The 19,943-nt window shown below is 44.3% G+C and overlaps 1 protein-coding gene across 1 annotated transcript in view; it reads left to right on the forward strand.

Moving 5' to 3' along the window:
* Positions 1-8,492: 8,492 nt before the first annotated feature.
* The window catches only part of LOC308235388 (cell adhesion molecule CEACAM21-like), a gene marked incomplete at both ends in the record, with an annotated part of 33,000 nt that continues 21,549 nt past the window's right edge, over positions 8,493-19,943 (forward strand). Inside the window, 2 exons of the mRNA XM_080644148.1 lie at positions 8,493-8,556; positions 11,087-11,299. Of these exons, the coding sequence (XP_080500274.1) occupies positions 8,493-8,556; positions 11,087-11,299 (277 nt within the window). The remainder of the gene's footprint in view (positions 8,557-11,086; positions 11,300-19,943) is intronic.

Genomic DNA, 19,943 nt, shown 5'->3' on the forward strand with positions numbered 1-19,943 from the left:
TCTTTTACGGGTGTCTTGTTATGTAATTCTGTCTCTCCAGTGTTGATTTAAAGGTACAAAATACAACACAACAAGGCACAATGCACAAGCTACTGAACACAAATGTATTCACAATAATCCCAAATAAAGGTGACCACCAGAGAAAAGAGAATTAGTGGATAAGAAGGAAAGAAGGGGAGAAAAGGGAGAAACCAATATGGTGGCATAGGTAAGCACCTAAACTGCTGCCTTGCACAACAATTTCAAAACAACAACTAAAAGACAGAACGGACACCATCCTGAACCACAGGAAAGCTGTCTGGGTGAAAATTCTACAACTAGAAGGAAAGAGAAAAGCTCACAGAGAATTGGAGGTATGGCAAAGGGTCTTTGTGTGCACAGAGAGGAAGGGTGGCTGAGAGCCTGGCTGACTTTCTCTGGCAGAAGGGGGAAGGAAGCCCCCGACTGCACTGAACCCCAGTCCCGGATGAAACCCCGTGGACCCAGGGCTCATACAGGGGGAGTCTGGTCTGTGAGGTAGAGAAAGGCACCGGAGACTCGGAGACCCGGGGGAGACCCAGGGAAGCCCCGGTGTGCCAGTGTGCACAAAGGCTGCGGAGGTTGCCACAGGCTTTCCCTAGCAGAAGGGAGTCAGAAGCTCCTGACTGCACTGAACCCCAGTTCTGACTGCACTGGACCCCAGTTCCAGGCGAGCCCCTGGGGACCCACGCTCTTGTTGGGGGCATCTGGACTCTCGGGCAGACACTCGGGAGTTGGGGTAGGCAGAGGTCTGAAGGTGCGCGCGCACAAGGCAAGGCTGACTGGAAGCCAAGACTGTCTGCTCTGCCCTGAGAGTCCACCCCATCCAATCTGAGCACGGAAGCTATTGCAATTTGGCAAGTCTAATCCTATAAGGCTGTCTCCAGCACCGAACTTCTCCCAGCATAGACACAGCTGTTCCTTACAGGCAACTGGCCTGGAGGTCAATTCCTCCCAGTGATACCAACAACAATCAAGACTTAACTACAACAAGGCTGTACACACAGTCCACAAAGGGGTGCACCAAGAGTGTCCACCTCAGGTTAACTGGGGAGGCCGACCCACTGGGCCATATAGGAAACCTAGCACACAAATCTACCCTACCAACTCAGGGAAGCAGTGAAAATGCGGCATCAAAGAAACAGGTCACAAACGAAAGAAATGGAGGAAAACAAATGACTGGGCATAGAATTCAAAACCATGGTTATAAGGCTTTTCAAGAATATCCTAGAAAAGGCCGATAAATATAACGAGACCCTCGAAGATATGAAAAAGGACCAACTAGAAATTAAACATACACTGACTGAAATAAAAAATATTATACAGAGACCCAACAATAGACTAGAGGAACACAAGAATCAAGTCAAAGAATTGAAATACAAAGAAGCAAAAAACACTCAACTGAAAAAGCTAAAAGAAAAAAAATAATCCAAAAAGTTGAATATAGTGAAAGAAGACTCTGGGACAACTTCAAGCGTACCAACATCAGAATTATGGGGGTGCCAGAAGAAGAGAGAGAGCAAGATACTGAAAACCTATTTGAGGAAATAATGACTGAAAACTTCCCCCACCTGGTGAAAGAAATAGACTTACAAGTCCAGGAAGGGCACAGAACCCCAAACAAAAGGAATCCAAAGAGGACCACACCAAGACACATGATAATTAAAATGCCAAGAGCAAAAGACAAAGAGAGAATATTAAAAGCAGCAAGAGAAAAACAGTTAATTACCTACAAGGGAGCACCCATACGATAGTCAGCTGATTTCTCAACAGAAACTATGCAGGCCAGACAGGAGTGGCAAGAAATTTTAAAAGTGATGAATAGCAAGAACCTACAACCAAGATTACTCTACCCAGAAAAGCTATCATTCAGAATTGAAGGGCAGATAAAGAGCTTCACAGATAAGAAAAAGCTAAGGAGTTCATTACCACCAAACCAGGATTACATGAAATGCTGAAGGGTATTCTTTAAGAAGAGGAGGAAGAAGAAAAAAAGTAAAGATAAAAATTATGAACAACAAATACATATCTATCAACAAGTGAACCTAAAAATCAAGTGATTTAAAAACCTGAGGAACAGAATAATCTGGTGAATGTAATAGAATCAGGGGCATAGAAAGGGAGTGGGACTGATAATTCTCAGGGGGAAAGGGGTATGGGGGGGTTCAGGAAGAGACTGGACAAAAATCATACACCTATGGATGAGTACAGTGGGGGGGGGGAGGTAAGGGCAGAAGGTGGAGTGGAAACCGGGTGGAGGGGAGCTATGGGGGGAAAATGGAGAAACAATTGTAATAATCTGAATAAAGATTTATTTAAAAAAAAAGAAAGGAGAGAAAAAAAAGAATAAAGAGAGATAAAAAAGGGCAAAAATGAAATTGGGAAAAGGTGATAAATGTAAGAGAGAAAAGAAAGGGAATAAAAAAGAAGAGGGAAAAAAACTGTTTATATGGGGAGAAAACTGCAATACAACAGTCACTAATTCCAACAAATGCCAGCAACAAATACCTAGAGATGAATGCAAACTACAAACAACAACTAATATCAAGTGAGGCGAGGGAAAACAGAAGCAAGAAACAAGCAAAACAAAAAGAAAAAGAAAAAAATCTCACAAACAAGCATAAAAAAAAGGATATATTCCACAATCAAGCAAACAACAACAAAGGACAAAGGGAAAAATTTTTTGGATAGTGAAGAAAAAGAAGAGAGAGGTGTGTATGGACTTGGAGTAGGGGATTGGAAATTAGATATATAAGTAGGTTGAAATTTTAACAGGGGGTAATAAGAAGGAATAGGAAAAATCTAAAGCAGGAATAGGGGAAAAGAAACAGGACAATAAAAGGGGAAAAGTGAGGATGAACGTGTTGGCATAAAGGTAAAGTTGAGATAGACTAAAATGATTCTAAAGGAAATATGAAAATAGAATGTAGAACCCTAATCCCAAAATAACATAAAGAAAAAATAAAATGATACTTTTTTTTTTAAAAAAAGGTAAAATAGTAGTAGTAATAATACTGATTGAAAATAAAAGTGTAATAATTAAAAAGGTAAAATCAAGTAAAAAAATTAGTTTCTTAAGTAAGAGATGGAAAAAATAAAAATAAAAATGTGCTGCAGTGAAGCTCATTCACTTCCAATACTCTTCTCTTTGGCACGTCTGTTTCCTAGTCAGGACAGTATTGAAGTTCCCTGCATTCCACTGCTCCTCAGTGTTGTAGGCCACAGTCCTTATTTTAAAGCAGGCAGTACATCTTTATTTCTTATACTCCTTTATTTGTGTTTACACAAGAGTCAATTTGTGATTCAACCGCTGTGTGGCAGTGTTTCTGGATTGACCTCCAGGTCTATAGGTCCTCTCTAGCTAGTTCTTAGATTTTGTTTTCCCTGAGACACTTAATACTGTTTTGGGCGAATGGGTTGCCCCAAGGCTGGTTCTCTGATGGTTATTCCCTGCTCTGATCCCTAGGTTCCACAAAAACAACTTTCCCCTGCAGTCTCTTAGAGTGTCCCCAATTGGGTGATCCTATGTATTGGGCTTAGTAATCAAAAGCAAGGATTTAAACAGAAAAAAAAAAAAGAGAGAAAGAAAAAAAGCCAGCGTAATTGCACGAACTCCTACACTGCGCCGAAGTGTGTGCAGTCTTTTTTCCCCTTGGGACTAAGCAGCCCGCACACTTTTAAAATTGTTATACTGTCCTTTTCACACAGTTCAGCCATGGGTTGCTTTTAAGAGTCCCCTTCTGTTAGCAGCTCTGCGGACCCCCTTCCACATTTGTGGATCACGCCAGCCCCAATGGCTGCTGATTTTTCTGGTCGCAGACTTCCCCACGTCCTTCATTTCCCACATTGCTTGTTTCTCTCTCCTGCTGGGACCACAGACCTCAGCTTATCCCAGGCAAAATCTGACCTTTCTGTGAAGGAGTGTAGAGTTCCTCTGAATCCATGGGCTCACACCACTTAGGAACCTGTGTTCTCTGGATCTCAGCTGTTCGCTGGGTGCCATAGTTGTAGTTTTTCAGGTTCCTGATAACATCCAGTATCCCTTTCAAGATGACGCATTCTCCATGTCAGATCTGATAGCTCCGGGAGGAAACACAGCAGCAGTGGGGGCTGCCCGGTCAGGGGAACCCCGTCTGGCCATCCCCACAGTTTGCTGGAGTATAGCTGTCCCCCAATTCACCAACAAACACTCCCCGTGTGACTGCCCACTCTCCCTTTGTTCTCTCACTCACACACTATCTTGCAATCTCCCTTCCCGTCAGCAGCCATCTTCCAGCAATGTACTGTCACAATTTTTAACTGGTATGATAGTACACCTCTCACCAGGCAACACTTGGTTGTGTGGTTTCCCGGAGCACTCCTTGCTCAGGGCTTATTCCCTTACTTGGGAGGAAAGAGGAACCAAAAGACAGAAAGGGGACCGAAACCGGTTTCTGAGAGTCTTCCCGACCGCACAGCCAGCTTGGGGAGCAAGGTTTTGTCTTTATGGTGACCTGCCCTTACCTTGCATGTATCCAAAGGCCTGTCAGAGTTTCTTCATCACCACAAAAGACACTCTTAACACTCTTATAAATCATAAAATTCCAAGTATTTTGTTGCTCAGTTCTAAGAACCAGGAAATAACACCAAATACCTTTCTATGATATCACATAGGGAGACTGAAGATTTTGAGGTGGGATCACTTGCCTAGAGTCCCACAGCCTGCATGTGGTCTAAGACGGGCCATGTATTGGGACATGGTATTTATGTTCCACCCTTTTCCATGTTCCCTCCTATATGAGGTAGACTGAAAGGTTAAATACTCTATTCCCCCAGTCCTTGTGATTAAGAATCCAGAAGTGAATTAAACTCAGCCTCTGCGATGCACTTGTGTGTAATTTGGAAGCTGGAAAGGAGATGGGCCTCTTATTTCTGCTACTGTGTTGACTGATTGGTGGCCTCTGGCAGACACAACTAATTTTTTACCTTTGGGAAGGGGCTGTGTCAGCGTGACCTTAAAACCCGACTTCCAGTGGCAACTCTTTAACTTCCATTTCTCTAGCCCTTTAGTAAATTTATAAGCATTTAATTCTTTGTGCAAAAGACTTTTCTAGACAAATGTTTATGGAATGTTTGTCTGAGACCCTGTCTCTCCTTGAAAGATAAATTTCACGAGTGCAGGCCCCATGTATTTCGTGCTCTCTGTGGTGTTCCCAGGGCCCAGCATTACCTGAAACACCACAGAAACTCAGTAAACACTCATTAAATGGAAGAGGAAAACCATATAATGGAAGCCGGTCACCCTGTGTGACACTTGCAGTCAAATCATGTTCCTTATCCACACAAAGGCCTTGGTGTCAGCCTGGGAGGAGGCCACAGCCCCTTTTTATACGGGGACGTCCCAGGGTCAGGTGAGTACCCCACTTACCGTCAGGAAAGGGGGACAGGAACCTCCTAACAATGAGGGGTCAGACCACTCTGATATCATTGCCAGGAATCACAGCCCTCTCCACATCTCATCTCTTCAGGGCCTGGAAAGCAGCCCACGTTCTTCCTTTTAACACAGATGCCTGACTTGGCAGACATTCTGGATTCTCCATCCCAGGTAGAGTTTCTATCAAGGCAGGAGGGTGCTCACCCTAACATCAAAGAAATTAGGGGATGACTCCCCAACCCCAAATGTCCCTGGTCTGAACACAGCTGCCTGTGGTCCCTAAAGACATCTCAACAGCCCACGGTGTCCTGGGGAACAAGGGAAACTTCCTCAGCAGGATGGGAAAGAACCCAGGATCTGGGCTTTCTTCCACCTCAGAGTTGCTGAGGGTCCCACGTGGGACCCCCTCCCCTAACAGAGGAATCAACAGTGTCCCCTGGTTGACACTCATCTGGAACTGCTCCAGAACCTGGGCCCTTTGGGGAGGCATAGAGCAGATACAGATAGGGACACAGGGACTGGATGCAATACTGTGATGGGAAACACAGAGGGCATTTTGGGGATCAACGATCCAGGCCAGCACCCTCTCACAAAAGAGCCCTCACCAGGCCATGGCTTTGAAAACCTGGAAAAGCACATCCTCCTGAAACAGCATATCCACCAGAGGGCACAGCTTTCTGGACACTGGACTAATAATACTCTGGACAACGCCAGTCCTTTCACTGGGCCCAGCTTGCCCTGGAATGTGGTCAGGAGGTATGAGACACATAGGGACCGGGCCCTGGATGGCTAGCTCTTAGTGTAGAGGTCAGAGCTCACCTCTGTCCAGGGCTCACACTGAGCTCCCACCTTTAGGAGCCTGGTCAGCATTCCTAGTGCAGTACCTGACATTGCCTGCAGGTCTCCTTTTGCCTTCTAGGGGGCGATATTGAGACATACCTACAAAACACAAGAAATACACACTTGACCTGGGCTTTGGTTAAGGAGGTGCAGAAGCAGACCTATTTCCATTCCCTGACTAGCAGATTTTTCTGGGTCCCTCTGTCATGCCTGCGCTGTCCCACCTGCTCTTTCCAGAAACTGTGAATGAAAAAGGGGCTGTGCAAGAATCCTGATAAGCCCAGGGGGCCCCAGGGCAGGCCTGACAAGCTCAGTGAAGCACAGTGTGGTCTGATCACAAATGCCTAACTGGGCAGGTGATGGCAGGTAGTCATGTCACAGGCCAACAGCTTCCTTAGCAAATGTCAGACTTTACGTTAAGTGAGCCCTTTCCCTGTTCTTATGCATCATGGATAACATACCTTTGACATCAAATACCTCTAGCAAATTTTCTTTGCTAGATCCATTGAAGGCACAGGCTGAGGTGCCAGAATACAAGACCACAGAGTGCTTATGTTGCCCGATTCCCTGCACAGCCTCTGTACCTGCTGTAAATGTTAACTATCCTGGACCCTCCAATGTAAAAATAATTCGTGTTTCTCCATTTTGCTTTTATTTATTTTTAGAAATCTCCCTGCTATCCTTTTCTCACTTTCCAGCAGATTTCATGCAACTTTTTTCATTTTCTTCTTAGATTATAATGTATAAAATAAGCCACAAAACTGAGGTTCTTCTCAGGATTTGAGATCTTGCTTGCAGTCATATGACATCAATTCAGCTGAAATACTCATAACAATCCTCCACAGGTTTGGACATTTCTTACCTTGAGACGGTGCAGGGGCAGCTACATTTTCAGGGATCTCAATGTTACTCCCCAACTCATAACTGGAACCACACATGGGCAAGATGAGGTGACCTCAAAAAAGTCCGCCAGGCAGAGGACAGAGGCTGTCCGAACACTCAGGGAGGACATGGACAGGGTCAACCAACAAAGAGAGAGAGGGTCTCCTTGAAAACATACCCCAAGGACCGTGGAGCCCACAGCCACCTGAGCTCACACCACAGTCCTTGCTTCACAATTTACCCTTCACACCTGGAAACTGCATGTCCTCCTGATACCCGTGGTGATGGGGTATCTGTCACTGGAAACAATGGACAGGCTGGTGACAACCTGAGATAGAAGGAAGGTCTCTCTCCAATCATCACCTAGCTTGACCCCTTCTCACTGCTAGTCCCCTCTGTGGCCTTCCTGCTGGGAGAAAATCCCATGTTCCCAGCACATTTGAGAACAGAGGGTAGACCTGGTGCCCAGCTGGGTTTCTGGGTCACAACCAGAAATAATCCCAAGTTTGGGGCCTGTGGGACTCTGTGTGTTGTGAGGACAGACCCAAGATCAAGATGAAGCAGAGGCCAATGTTGGGGTGAAGGGGTCACCCCCTCAGGAGAACATGTGCTCCCATCAACCTTGCCATTGCAAGTGGACTCCACAGGCCAATAAGACCCACCTCCCCTGAGAACTTGTCAGATACAGAGTGTCTGGTCTACTGCACACCTGCCGAGTCAGAATCTTCATTTTAAGAGGATCTGAAGACCATGCCTGTGCACAGGAGAGGGACAGGGCCCACCACCCTCATATCTTAGGGTCTCATCCTGGCTTCCATGCAAGCTGGGCAGCTGCTGAAGCATCCTTTCTAAAATATAATCTGGGCATACAATGTAGAGCCGGGGCATGCATGTGACAATATTCCTGAAAGGGGCCAAGACCACTTACTCTGAAGCAAAAAATCAAATGTACACTCATAGGGAGCTGTGGAGAATGACCAGGATATGGCTGCCCAGGCCATTGCTTTTGTGGGCACATGTCTGTGCATGTGTGTGTTTGTGTTTGTATGTTTGTGTGTTGTCAGATACTTCAGCAGTTTCCAGGAAACCAAAATATAGAGTAAAGGTAAATGAAAGGGGCAACAGGGTTGGCAAAAATGAGGGGAGGGAGAGGGAGGGAACTGGGCCCTGACCCCGCCCTGGCCCACATGACCAGGGAGGTTGTTTTGCCCCTGGAGGAAGCTCAGCACGCAGGAAGGAGGGACAGCACATCCCACCAGTCTGGACAGAGGAGCCTGAGAGCCTTACTGGACCTCGAGCCCTTCTCACAGAGGGAGGGACAGAGCTGGCAGCAGTCACCATGGAGTTCCCTGCAGCCTCTGCCCACAGAGGACTTGTCCCCTGGCTGGGGCTCCTGCTGGCTGGTAAGGAGGGAACAATCCCTGGGAATGGAAGAGAGGTTGGGAGTCTGAGAGTGGAAAGAACTCCTTGGGAGTACAGCACTCTGGGAGGGGAGGAAGGGCTTCTCTTTGGACCTGAGGGAAAGGACAGGGGTGCAGAGTAGGATGAGACAGGGGACTCAGCAACAGGAAAATCTCATGATGTGGAAGTGGTGAGGGACAGGAATACCTCAATTTGCATTTCATTTGCTAAGTTATTCATCACAGAGTTTTGAATATTGACAACTGACCACAGTAATAACAATTTATTTCAGGTGATAGCACAAACATTTTAACCAGGGGTGCTAAACATTGTCCTCACCAACAACTACAAATATGGGAAAATACAACATGGGACATGGTCAAGCCTAGGAACACTCACTCATGCACCCAAAGGTGTTTGCAGCCTATTGCAGGCACTGGGGGTCTGAAGATCACAAAATCCCCTGCCCACTTGCAGCTCAAACTATATGGGAGAAAATAGACAAGAAGAGATCTACTTGTGACATCAGGTACCCACAAGTGCCCAGAAATGCACAGAGCCGGGACAGGTCAGAGAGTGAAGATAGACGGTCTTTAGAGGACGTAGTCAGGGAAGGTCTTCCATGAAGGCCGCTGAGTTTCAACAGGGATCTGAGGGCAGTAAGGAGGACAGCCACACACACAGCTGGGATAGAGAATTCCAAACATAAAGCATAGGTTCTGAGGTGCTGAAGCAATGGTGGCCATGTTGCTCTCCTTGACCAAGGATATGCACACATGAACTAACCCACAGACGAAGGCTGAGATGAAGAGAAATGCCTCATCTCTCCATCCCAATACATAGATCAAAATACTGATCAATTTCTCTCTTCCCTTCTAGACTTCCTCTTAGCCTTCTGGATCCCGGGCACCACTGCGCAATTTGGTATTGTCTCGAAAGATGCTATTGAAGGGCAGGATGTGATTCTACATACCGAAAATAGTCCTCCCGATGTTATAGGCTTCATGTGGTTCAGGGGAACAGAGATTAACTACTATAATTTTATTGGGTCTATTGAATTGAGTATAAGTGAATATATAACAGGGCCAGAATACAGTGGTCGAGAGGCAGTAAACTCTGACGGATCCCTGATCATAAGAAAAGTCACTACGAGCGACCTAGGAGTCTACATGGTAGCAGCTGTCCTTCCCAATTTACAAAGAGAAATAGCATATGGAGTGCTCGTTGTATACCGTGAGTGATTGCTCTCTGACCTCTAGGTGTCGGGTGGGGTGAATTCTACTTCACACACAGGACTGCCAGCCCTGGAATCCCCTAAATACCCTTCTGCATCATGACCCAGCTGGGTTTGGGCATTTAGTGCAGGACACACCTAGTGGAGACAAACTAACTAAGGTCAGAGTTCCCTTCCCAGATTCCAGCCCCAGAGACACTCACCACAGAGAGAAGGACCAATTTGATGGGAGTGAGTTAGCACAGGGAGACCAGTCTCAGTCCAGGTCCCTGGGCCCCTTTCCCTGATCATGACCCTGAGATAGACCTGTAGGGCTCTGTAAGGACCTGGACTGAGGGGCTCCCTGGGTTCTTCACAGAGAAGCTCAGCTTGGGCAGCCCCTCTACACACTCCTTTCACAAAGTCCTGACCTCAGAGACCCTGGGGAGCCTGTGTCTGGTTGGGTTTTGCCTTCTGAGAAGGGCTGAGTGAGAGTAACAGTTTCCCATGAGCCAGGAAATGACCAGGAAATTGTCGCCCAGGCCAGTGCTTTTGGGGGCATGTGTCTGGAGGCTCTTGAGCTGGTCACCACTTGGGGCTCAACCCTAAGAGCCACGTCTGGACAGAGTTGGAGCCTGGTCCTTCAACTGAGACTGTGTGTGGAGAGCCCAACTGGACAAGCTCCACAGATTATTAGCTGACTCTTCTGGGAGACTTAGGAGAGTCCAGAGAAAGGTTAGTGTCCCAAGGGAGGAGCAGAAGTAAAGATTCCCCTGGCAGCTGCTCATCCACCAGGGATCAGCCCAGGGCATTCTCTCGTGAAGTCCATCAATAACAAATGCCTCTTATTTGAGCAGTTTTCCTTTCCAATATTTATGTCAGATACTGTGAATATTTTATAAGTAGTACATTGTCAGCCTGGGAGTCAAATATTCATTTTATTTCACTGAAGGGAAAGTGAGAATCAAGGAGAGACATTCCCTAAGCAGAGTTACAAAGACCATGAGAAATTGATCTGAGTCACTTGAGGTCTATCTGCAGGCATAGCCCCATTTTTCCTCCAATCCCAGTGGCCTTATTAGATGGCTTTGAATCAATAGATCAATCATTGGTTCATATCCTTCCTCCTTAGGGGTCTTCAGTACAGAGGAGTAGATTTGGTCTGGGTAGTGATGGTAAATTTAGAATTAATTAATTTTTATTTTGGAATCAAATTACCCTCATAAAAATTAGAGTCAGGGCTGAGATCTTTGACGCTGGAGCATGGCCCCAGTTATCAAGCCCACACTCAATCATTCTCACCCTCTATTTCTTCACAGAGTCATTGAGTGTGCCCACACTCCTAGCCAGCAATACCACAGTCACAGAGAATGAGGATGCTGTGGTCATGACTTGCCACACAAATTCGATGTACACCAAGTGGTTATTCAATAGTGAGATTCTGCTGTTCGGGGAGAGGATCAAGCTGTCCGACGACCACAAAACCGTCACCATAGACCCTGTCAGGAGAGAGGATGCTGGGAACTACCAGTGTAAAGTCTCCCACGCCCTCAGCTCCTTTGTAAGTGCGCCTGTAGAGTTAGATGTAAAGTACTAGTGATCCTCCTTCCTTCCCCTATGTTCTTAAACTAAAAAAAAAAAAAAAAAAAAGTACCTATTAGGTTTCTTGTGATGGTGGAAATTGCTTAGAAGACTTGCTATGAATCAATAAATACTAAAAAATGTGAGCTGGCATTGTCATTATTGTTGATGTAAGGTAACATACCACATTGGATCCCATCTTTGATTGGTCCCATTTGCACCATCTCCACAATGATGGGGACATCCTGTGCTTCACAGGGATCTGAGCTCTCTCCCATTTCCAGGGAGACATGTGGAGGGTGCCTGGACACTTGTGATGATGGGAATAGACAAGAGAACACATATGTGAGATGCAACAGTGACCTTTGTCTTCCCCCAAATTACTAATGCTCTCTGGAGTATTCTCATGTTTGTGGCAATAGACTTATTTGCATAAGTTCAGTAGCACCCATTCCTTTTGTTGATAGAATAGAATTTGAAACGTTGGTAATATAAGCAAGGCTTAGGAAATATCCTAGTTCAAATAGAATTATAAACGACCTCACCTTTTATGGAGCTAATTTTGACCTGATGAAGGCTTGTAATCTGTTTGAGAGGAGGGCATCACCCAAAACTAGAGAAACTGCAGGTAAGTGTGAGGGTGTGGTCGCCTAACCTCAAGAGGCTGTTAAATATCCCATCTCAGGTTTCATAGAAAACATGCATCAGAGAAAACTATAACTTCAATGTCAGTTCCTCTGCACTTAGATTATTAATCAGGGCAAATTGAATGACACCAGCTATATATGAGATAGGATCAAAATACTCTTCTTCCTTGGAGATGTCGTTTGATCAAAGGGAAGGTGACTGTAGAGAGAAATGTAATGTCTCAATGGAAAACTCCAGAAGCACAGCCTTCTGGGAGATCAGATGCTATCTCTGTTCAGTCTCTCAGCTATTTTGCAATTATTTATAAATGGCTGGGAACTTGCACTTCTTTATAAATTGTAGGAACTGATGGCGATGCAAACTGGGTCTTGGATGAAAGGAATTAGTTGTATTTCTCTCCGATGTGCAAAAAATAGCTCTGTTATGAACCAGAGGCCTCATTATTCCCTCACAGTCGCTAAACTTTCTTCCTGACTAGGCCTCTTACCCCTATTTTTTGAGAGCATTTCCTTTAGAAATGTAACTGCAATTTGTAATTGCAAATGCTTTCTCTGTCCTTTTATACTATACCTAAGTCTCCTTAAAAGCTTCTTGCCTCCTGGTTGGAGTGCCTCAGTGGTTGAGCATCAACCCAGTAACCAGGAGGTCATGGTTCAATTCCCAGTCAGAGCACATGACTGGGTTTCAGGCTTCATCCCCAGTAGGAGTTTGCAGGAAGCAGCCAATCAATGATTCACTTTCATCATAGCTGTTTCTATGTCTCTCCCCATCTCCCTTCCTCTCTCTGAAATCAACAAAAGTGAATTTTTAAAAAACATAACTTCTTGCCAGTGATATGATTCATAGAATATCTGCCTAGAGGTTTGGGGTCCATTCTGTTAAAATTAATTTCTCCTGTTTTCTGTGTCTCAGTCTCTGAGGAAGTGTAGGAGCCTAACTTGGGTGGAAACATTTCAAACCAAGATGTAAAAAAACTGCTTACACTCAGCAGTGTGACCAAGTTGGCTGGCACTTTGTCCTGAACATCTAAAGTTTGCATGTTCAGTCCTCAGTCAAGGCATTTATAGGAGGCAACTGGTTATTTTCTCTCTCACCTCTCTCTTGTCTCTGTCTCTCTCTCTGTCTCTCTCTCTCTCTTTCTCTTCTGTCTCTCTCATAAATAAAAACTTATCCTTGAGTGAGGTTTAAATGTAACAATAATGAAAATAATGAAAACCCTCCTGTGAGGATTTCATGAGTTTTATTTATCTTCTGTGTCAATCCAATTAGCAATCACAGATGACTATGATTCTTTCTCCTGTTCTTAAAATCTCCCCAGCCTTTGTTTCAGTGTTGTTGAAGTCAGTCTCACTGCCCTATTGCATGGTCTTTAATAAGGACTTCCTGGCCTCCCTAAATTTGTCTGGCTCAAGTTTTACTTTGACATCATCTACCTGTGATTGCGGAACCTGTCATCTTACAGTGTCAATCATTTCCATATTTTCCCATTTCTTTCGTTATGTGGCTACAATCCTCCAAATAAATGTTTCCCACTTTTCTTCCTCTCTTCTGATGTGGGGTTAACAGCAGGACATGGTCTGACTTCCCAGATCTTCCCCAGGTTGCCTCTGAGTGGCATTTGCACAAGATCTGAGAACACTCGACCTAACCATCAAAAGTCTTCTCATTCCACAGTCATTTTCATTGCACCTTCGAAGAACAACAACATCACAGAGAATTACACAAATATTCAGTGATAAGAGAAGAACTCCAGTAAACATGCAAGTCCCTGTGATGTCAGCCATCTGCAGGCTTACACTGGACACCCTAAATCTAGCCCTCCATGACCTGGAGCATCAGGGTCCTCATTCTTTGTCTCTTTTTTGTTGTTGCTTGGCAAACTCTATGTGCCTGGCCTTAGAGAGTCAACAAGCAGAACCTGGGAAATGGAAATAAATCTCTCCTCTGGTTCTGTTTTGTATCCTGCTTATTATGGCCACTGGGGTATTTGGTGGGAAGTTTTGGGGACCTGGCCAAAGTTGGATTGTGGGTAAGCAGAAGAAAGCATAGGAAGGTGTCCTGGAGGAATGGGGTTTGTTCAGAGTCAGGATGAGAAATTGTAAAGCTTGGGAAGTTTGGGGGTGTGGGGCATTTTACTAGTTCAATGGCACCTAGGGGTGTAATGTAGGAAGGCTCTCCATGTTTGGGTTTAGGTTGGGCTGAGGAATACAAGAGGGGCTGATCTACCTGTTGAGAAAGCAGCCACTGGAGCTGGTTCAGTGGTATTGGGGTGCCTTTCCCCCAGTGCTAGATGGCTGTGAGGGGTGAGAAACTGGGTTCAGAGAAAGAATAAAGTCTTGAAGGCTTAGATTAGTGCCCTGACATTGGGACAAGTGGAGCACTAGATGTACAGGATGACAGGGTAGATGGTACAGAAAACAGGGGACAAGAAAGAAGGAGACAGAATTCAGATTGGTGGTTTTGAGGGATAGGAGCTGGGGGATGGGAGCAACCTCTCATTGGGTACAGAGTTTTATTTGTGGTGATGAAAATGTGTTAGTACTAGGTAACATGGTGGCTGAACAACATTGTGGCTATACTGCCCGTAAAATGTTCACTTTAAAAGGATTAATATCTTCTTATAAGAATTTCACCTCATAAATATCATTATGCTTACTGAAAGAAGCCAGACCAAAAGGAGAGCATAAAATGTAATTCCATGTATACAACATTCTAGAAAATGCAAACTAATCTATCAAGAAAGACAGGCTGAGTGATTGCCTGCTGACTGTGGGGTGGGGTGCAGAGAGATGGAGTCCAAAACAACATGAGAAACTTTTGCGTGACAGGGAGTGTGTATGCGTGTCAGCATTTACCGGATTATACATTTTACATATGTGTGTTTTATCGCCTGTCACTTATACCACAGTCAAGCTGTAATCAAGGCTTGATGTCATGAATTGCATGTGTAGTTTGGGAGGGAAGAACCCCTTTATTCTGTTATTGTTGTTCCCAAGTGGACAGACCCTGGATGTGCAATAATGACAACAGCTGGTCTTTCTCCAGCACACACTGTGTACTGGGCACTTCAGGTCTATTAGATCATTTAATCACCCAAATGATTCAGGTTAACTCATTTACTTTCCACTACTTTCCCACTACCTGGCCTTTGCACCTGCTGAGCCCTCTGCCTGGATCTCTTACTCCTCCCCGCCGGCCCTTCAACTCTAGGTTAAGCTGGACTCTTGTTCTATTAGATGCCGCTCTTCAGGAAAGTCTCCCTGGTCCCTCAGTCTAGGTCAGAATCCCAGTGATTTGAGATCATGACGCTCCATATTTCACCCTTTCAACCATGATCACATGTGTAACCTCTTTACTCATTCATCAAAAACGACTAACCTACTGCTCACCATCTGCTGACACTGCTCTATGTACTGGCGATGCAGGGTGAGACAGAACAGACAAAATCCAGTCCTCTTGGACATGACATGCTATTCAGGGAGTCGCCCAGTAACCCACAGAGCAACAACAGTAAAAATGTGATAGCACGTTAGAGTGAAATAAGACATGGGTGGGGTGTTTTTATTTCTTTCCATTTACAAATGTTGGAGCAGCAAAAAGGAGGTAAGCTGGTTGGAACAGACAGAGCAGGATATGAGAGGACTTGAAGTCAGAGAGGGAGGGGCCATAGCCAGAAGTCTGGCTTCCCTCTCAGTGATCTGAGGATCCTCTGGAGGGCTCAGAGCCCCAGTGGGCATGAGTGATCTGTGTTTAGTGAAGGCATCCAAAATTTAGCCTTTCTGAAGTTCCTACTTTGGGATATTGGTTTCCAGCTTTTAAGAAACAAAACTCAGAAAGAACTTTTGACCACTACCCTCCATCCCCACCCCCACATTCCTGCCATAGATTCAGACAGAAATACTTGCTGAAGAAATGAATCAGGATGTTCACCTTAGTCTACTTTCCCCAGCACCTGTGCGGCTGCTGGGCGGAAGGCAGGGAGTCTAGTGAGAAGGCAAGAGCAGTCATCCAGGAGACAGGTGTGGGTTGTCAGACAAGCGTGGGAAGAAGGGATCAGTTTCTGTATTTGTTGAAAGCATGGACTCAAGAGGATTTGCTGAAAGATTGGATGTGTGGTGTGGGAGACAGAAAAAGAGATCCAGGAAAATTCTGGTGGAGCACATTGAGATCATAAGTTTTTAGGGGATCACGGATCTTAGGGCATCTTGAAGTGCCTTTTAGATATTAGTTGTCAAATAAATAGTTAGAGATCAGCAGTAATGTCCAGTTTGTCTCTCTCATCCACTCTCATTCCTATAGTGCCCTGATAGTGATGGGTAGGTACACAGTAGGAGTCCATTACATATTCCAGGAATCGACAAATGAACGGACAGATCCTATCCTGGACACTCATACACAATATCGCTTAGTGACTGAAAAAATACAGAGATGCCATAAAGTTACCATTCCTGCAGGGGCCCTTATGAACCCATTTGTTTTTGTAAGTCACATCAGGACCTTTCTCCAGCATTCATGCTGTATGCATTTTGGAACTAAATTAAGTTAAACATGAAAGTGCATGGGTGATATTGAAGCCTAGCTGGCAACCTTCGTTGAGACTCCTGCCCCCAATTCCTCAACAATAGAGACATGACTGGAGTCCTTCAGGCAGGCAAGACTCACGTACTAGTCAAAATTAGGGACATGTACAAGCACAACAAAGGAACCGCTTAAGCAGTGAGTAGTGATGGCGTAAACACTAATCTGAGACATGAGTCAGGGTCTCAGGACTCCTCGTTCTTCCTGAACAGCTATGGGTGATGTCAGTGTGTCAAGTTGCTCTCCAGGAATGAAGAAATTTTTTATTAGCAGATTGCAATGAATGTTTTAGTTCTTTTTCTAATGAGAAGTCAAAAGTGGACACATTGGCTGAAAGAGCAATGTTTCAGTATTTTTATGTTTTGTTTTGTTTTGGTAATTAGTTAGGTACTCAATGACTAGGTAACTAGTCTTGAGCTTTTAGTTAGACTTTTAAACCTTACTAAGAGTGGTGGTTCTGCTGTGAAGGGAAGCCAAGTGTTTATCCCAGATGTGCCTTTTAGGGTATTGATTTTGATATCCTTATTGGGGAAAAAAAAGGTTTAAGAAATAAGCCTTGGACCTTCCGACTAAACTGCCTAGAATGTGTATAGAAGGAGGACCAACTCCAGGAGGGACATTCACATTTGCTTTGGCATCTCCATCTGGAGATATCTTGCTCGAGTTAAGACAAAGATGTTTTCTGCTCATAAGGTAACATCACCGACCAAACCCCAAAATGGGTTGCAGAACATGAATTGTCTGCATGAAAGCAGACCTCTAGGCCCCAATAACCAAAGACCCCAGCCAGGATGATGCCGGGAGATATAAGTCACATTATGGGTACTGACAGCATAACTGACCAATCCTCAATCCCATGACTCTGAACCCCATGGAATGACTTTTGCCCCTTAAAAGACCCTAAATATAAACCACTGTGAGTTCTGGTCTTTGAGCATCAGCTTCCCCATTGCCCTTCATTGGTACCTTTGAAATATATACTTTCCTTCCTTTCACTGCAACCTGGTGTCAGTTTACTGGCTGTCTAGGCATTAGGAGAATGGTTCCCACCTCAGGGTGGACAACAGTATGAATAGACTTACAGGCCTGTACCTCCACTGCTCCTGGGATCAGAAACACTGCCTCAAGCCTCACTCTGTGAGAACAGAGAGGAAGACAAGGAGTGAAGTTGGACTCTGAAGGTGACAGAGGGCTTAGTGAGTGAGGCGCGTGAAAATAAAGTCTTCTCAAACTTGCTGAGCAGCTAATACAGGCCGATCACTGACAATATTATCATAATCACTTCTAGTATCACCCTGCCGGCTAGTTTTTATATGAGCTGAAGGTTTTGTGTTTTTTTTTTTTTTCCCCATCAACAACCCATTTTCCAATGGGGTGTCCTACAATTCATTTCAATTCTGATACTAACTATCTGAGGTGGGTGCAGACACCATAGATTCAAGGCTCAGTACCATAACTTCAGAAGCCATCACAAATGGTGTGCCTAGGTAACTCACATTTTGGCCTGGTTAACTCCAGGTTGGAGGTTCCCATGACCCCTCCTGCTTTATAATTATCAAAAAAACCCCCAAAAAGTACTCAGGAAAAGACTTTACTTACTATTACTGGTTTATTGTATACAATTCAGGGATAACTAAATGGGAGAGAATGGCAGATCAAGGCATGGGTTGAGGTGTGAAACTTCCATTTTTTCCTGAGCGCTCAGTCTTTCAGCATCAACACTAAGTTTTCTGAACCCCATGTTTAGGGTTTTATTGGAAGTATCATTATGTTGGCATAATTGATGAAGTAATTGGCCATTGGTAATTATCTCTAGCTCCTCTCTCCTCTCAAGAGGTTAAGGGGTTGGGCTGTGTAAATGAAAAAGGGGCCACATACTCAACCTGATGAGCTCAGGAAAGGCCTGTGTGTGGGCCTTATAAACTCAGAAAACTGAAGTAACCCCACAGCATCTTCTGAAAATAAAACCTTCTAACTTAAAGTGAGTCATGGTGGGTAGTCATGTGCTAGGCTGGTGTCTTTCCTGACAAACGTCAGTCTTTACGTTAACTGAGCCCATCCATTGACTTTTTGCATCTACAATAACATACCTTTGGAATGTCTGGGTGATTTTTTCTTTTTTCCAAACCCCTCACAACTCCAGAGCAGAAAGCACAAGATCGCTCCATGTTATCGTTATCATGCTAATTGTTTACTGCTAACTATCTTATAGCTACGTGTATAAAAGAAGTATGCGTTGATTGGTTTTACTTTTTATCAAATCCCAGAGATTCTCTCTATGCCTTGCTGTTTTTTCTTCTACCTCTCCAATCTTTGACCACTTGATACCATGTCACTCCTTTTCCTTCTATAGATTGTAAAGTTTGTAGCAGATGTTCTATTGTCTAAATATACCCCTGGAAAATCATTCCATGAACCGCAAGGTTATTTCGTACTTTCTGTAGATCCCTTTTAAAGATGGCAATTGAATTTTATCCAAGTGATACCATGTCAGGAATACAAATATGTGTTAGTTATGATTTGTATGTTATTCTCACTAGAGTGAGGCATTCACTTGAAGGAGAGCAACAGTTAAAAAGGTAAATTATGATTGGGGAAAATTAACGCCTTTTGGGTAATTCCCTATGAGTTACAGTGACTGAGGGACACGTTTCACTGTTCAAAAAATACAATTCATTTCTAATGTTTGGCCTATTCTACTAGTCTTTTTATTGGACTTATAACTCAAGTTCTCTGGATTGGTGTAATATATAAGTTATATAATTAAAACTCAACTAGGTAAATTTTCAGAAGCTTTTAATCTCCCTTGGCCTAAAGCCCTCCTTATGGTTCTTCTCAACGTGGAATCTCCTTTTTTGCTAATCACATAGCTTTTCTCTTCATTAAATAGTCACGAGTAATCCCATGTATCTAGATGAAGAGACATATGAACCGATCTTACGAAAAGGAGACATTCTGCATTATTATCAGGAACTTTTTAACCAGCTTATAGGGACAGATAAATTAGTGACATTTATTTTCCAGGAGTGTTCTGAGCAAATGAAGACTTCAAAGACCATGACTTATTTTGTCAATTGGAAAAGACATCAATGAAAGAATCTCCAACATTGTTTGAATGGACCTTATCAGGTGCCCAACCACAAATGGACATCTGCCCCTGTCTCTGACACTTGCCTCCACCTATAGTGAACTAAGTCTTCCTGAGTTGAGAGGTCACTGACATCAGAAATCGACAGCTATCCCAAGACACTGACAAGGCCTGTATAACTACAAATGGATTTTCTTTCCCTGTCTGTGAATATTAGTGATAATAATAATTACCCTTTTTCTTTGGACTTTTCTCCAACATTGTATATATAGCCCAATTTT

Source organism: Plecotus auritus (assembly GCF_963455305.1).
Source record: "Plecotus auritus genome assembly, chromosome: 10".
Taxonomy (NCBI): domain Eukaryota; kingdom Metazoa; phylum Chordata; class Mammalia; order Chiroptera; family Vespertilionidae; genus Plecotus; species Plecotus auritus.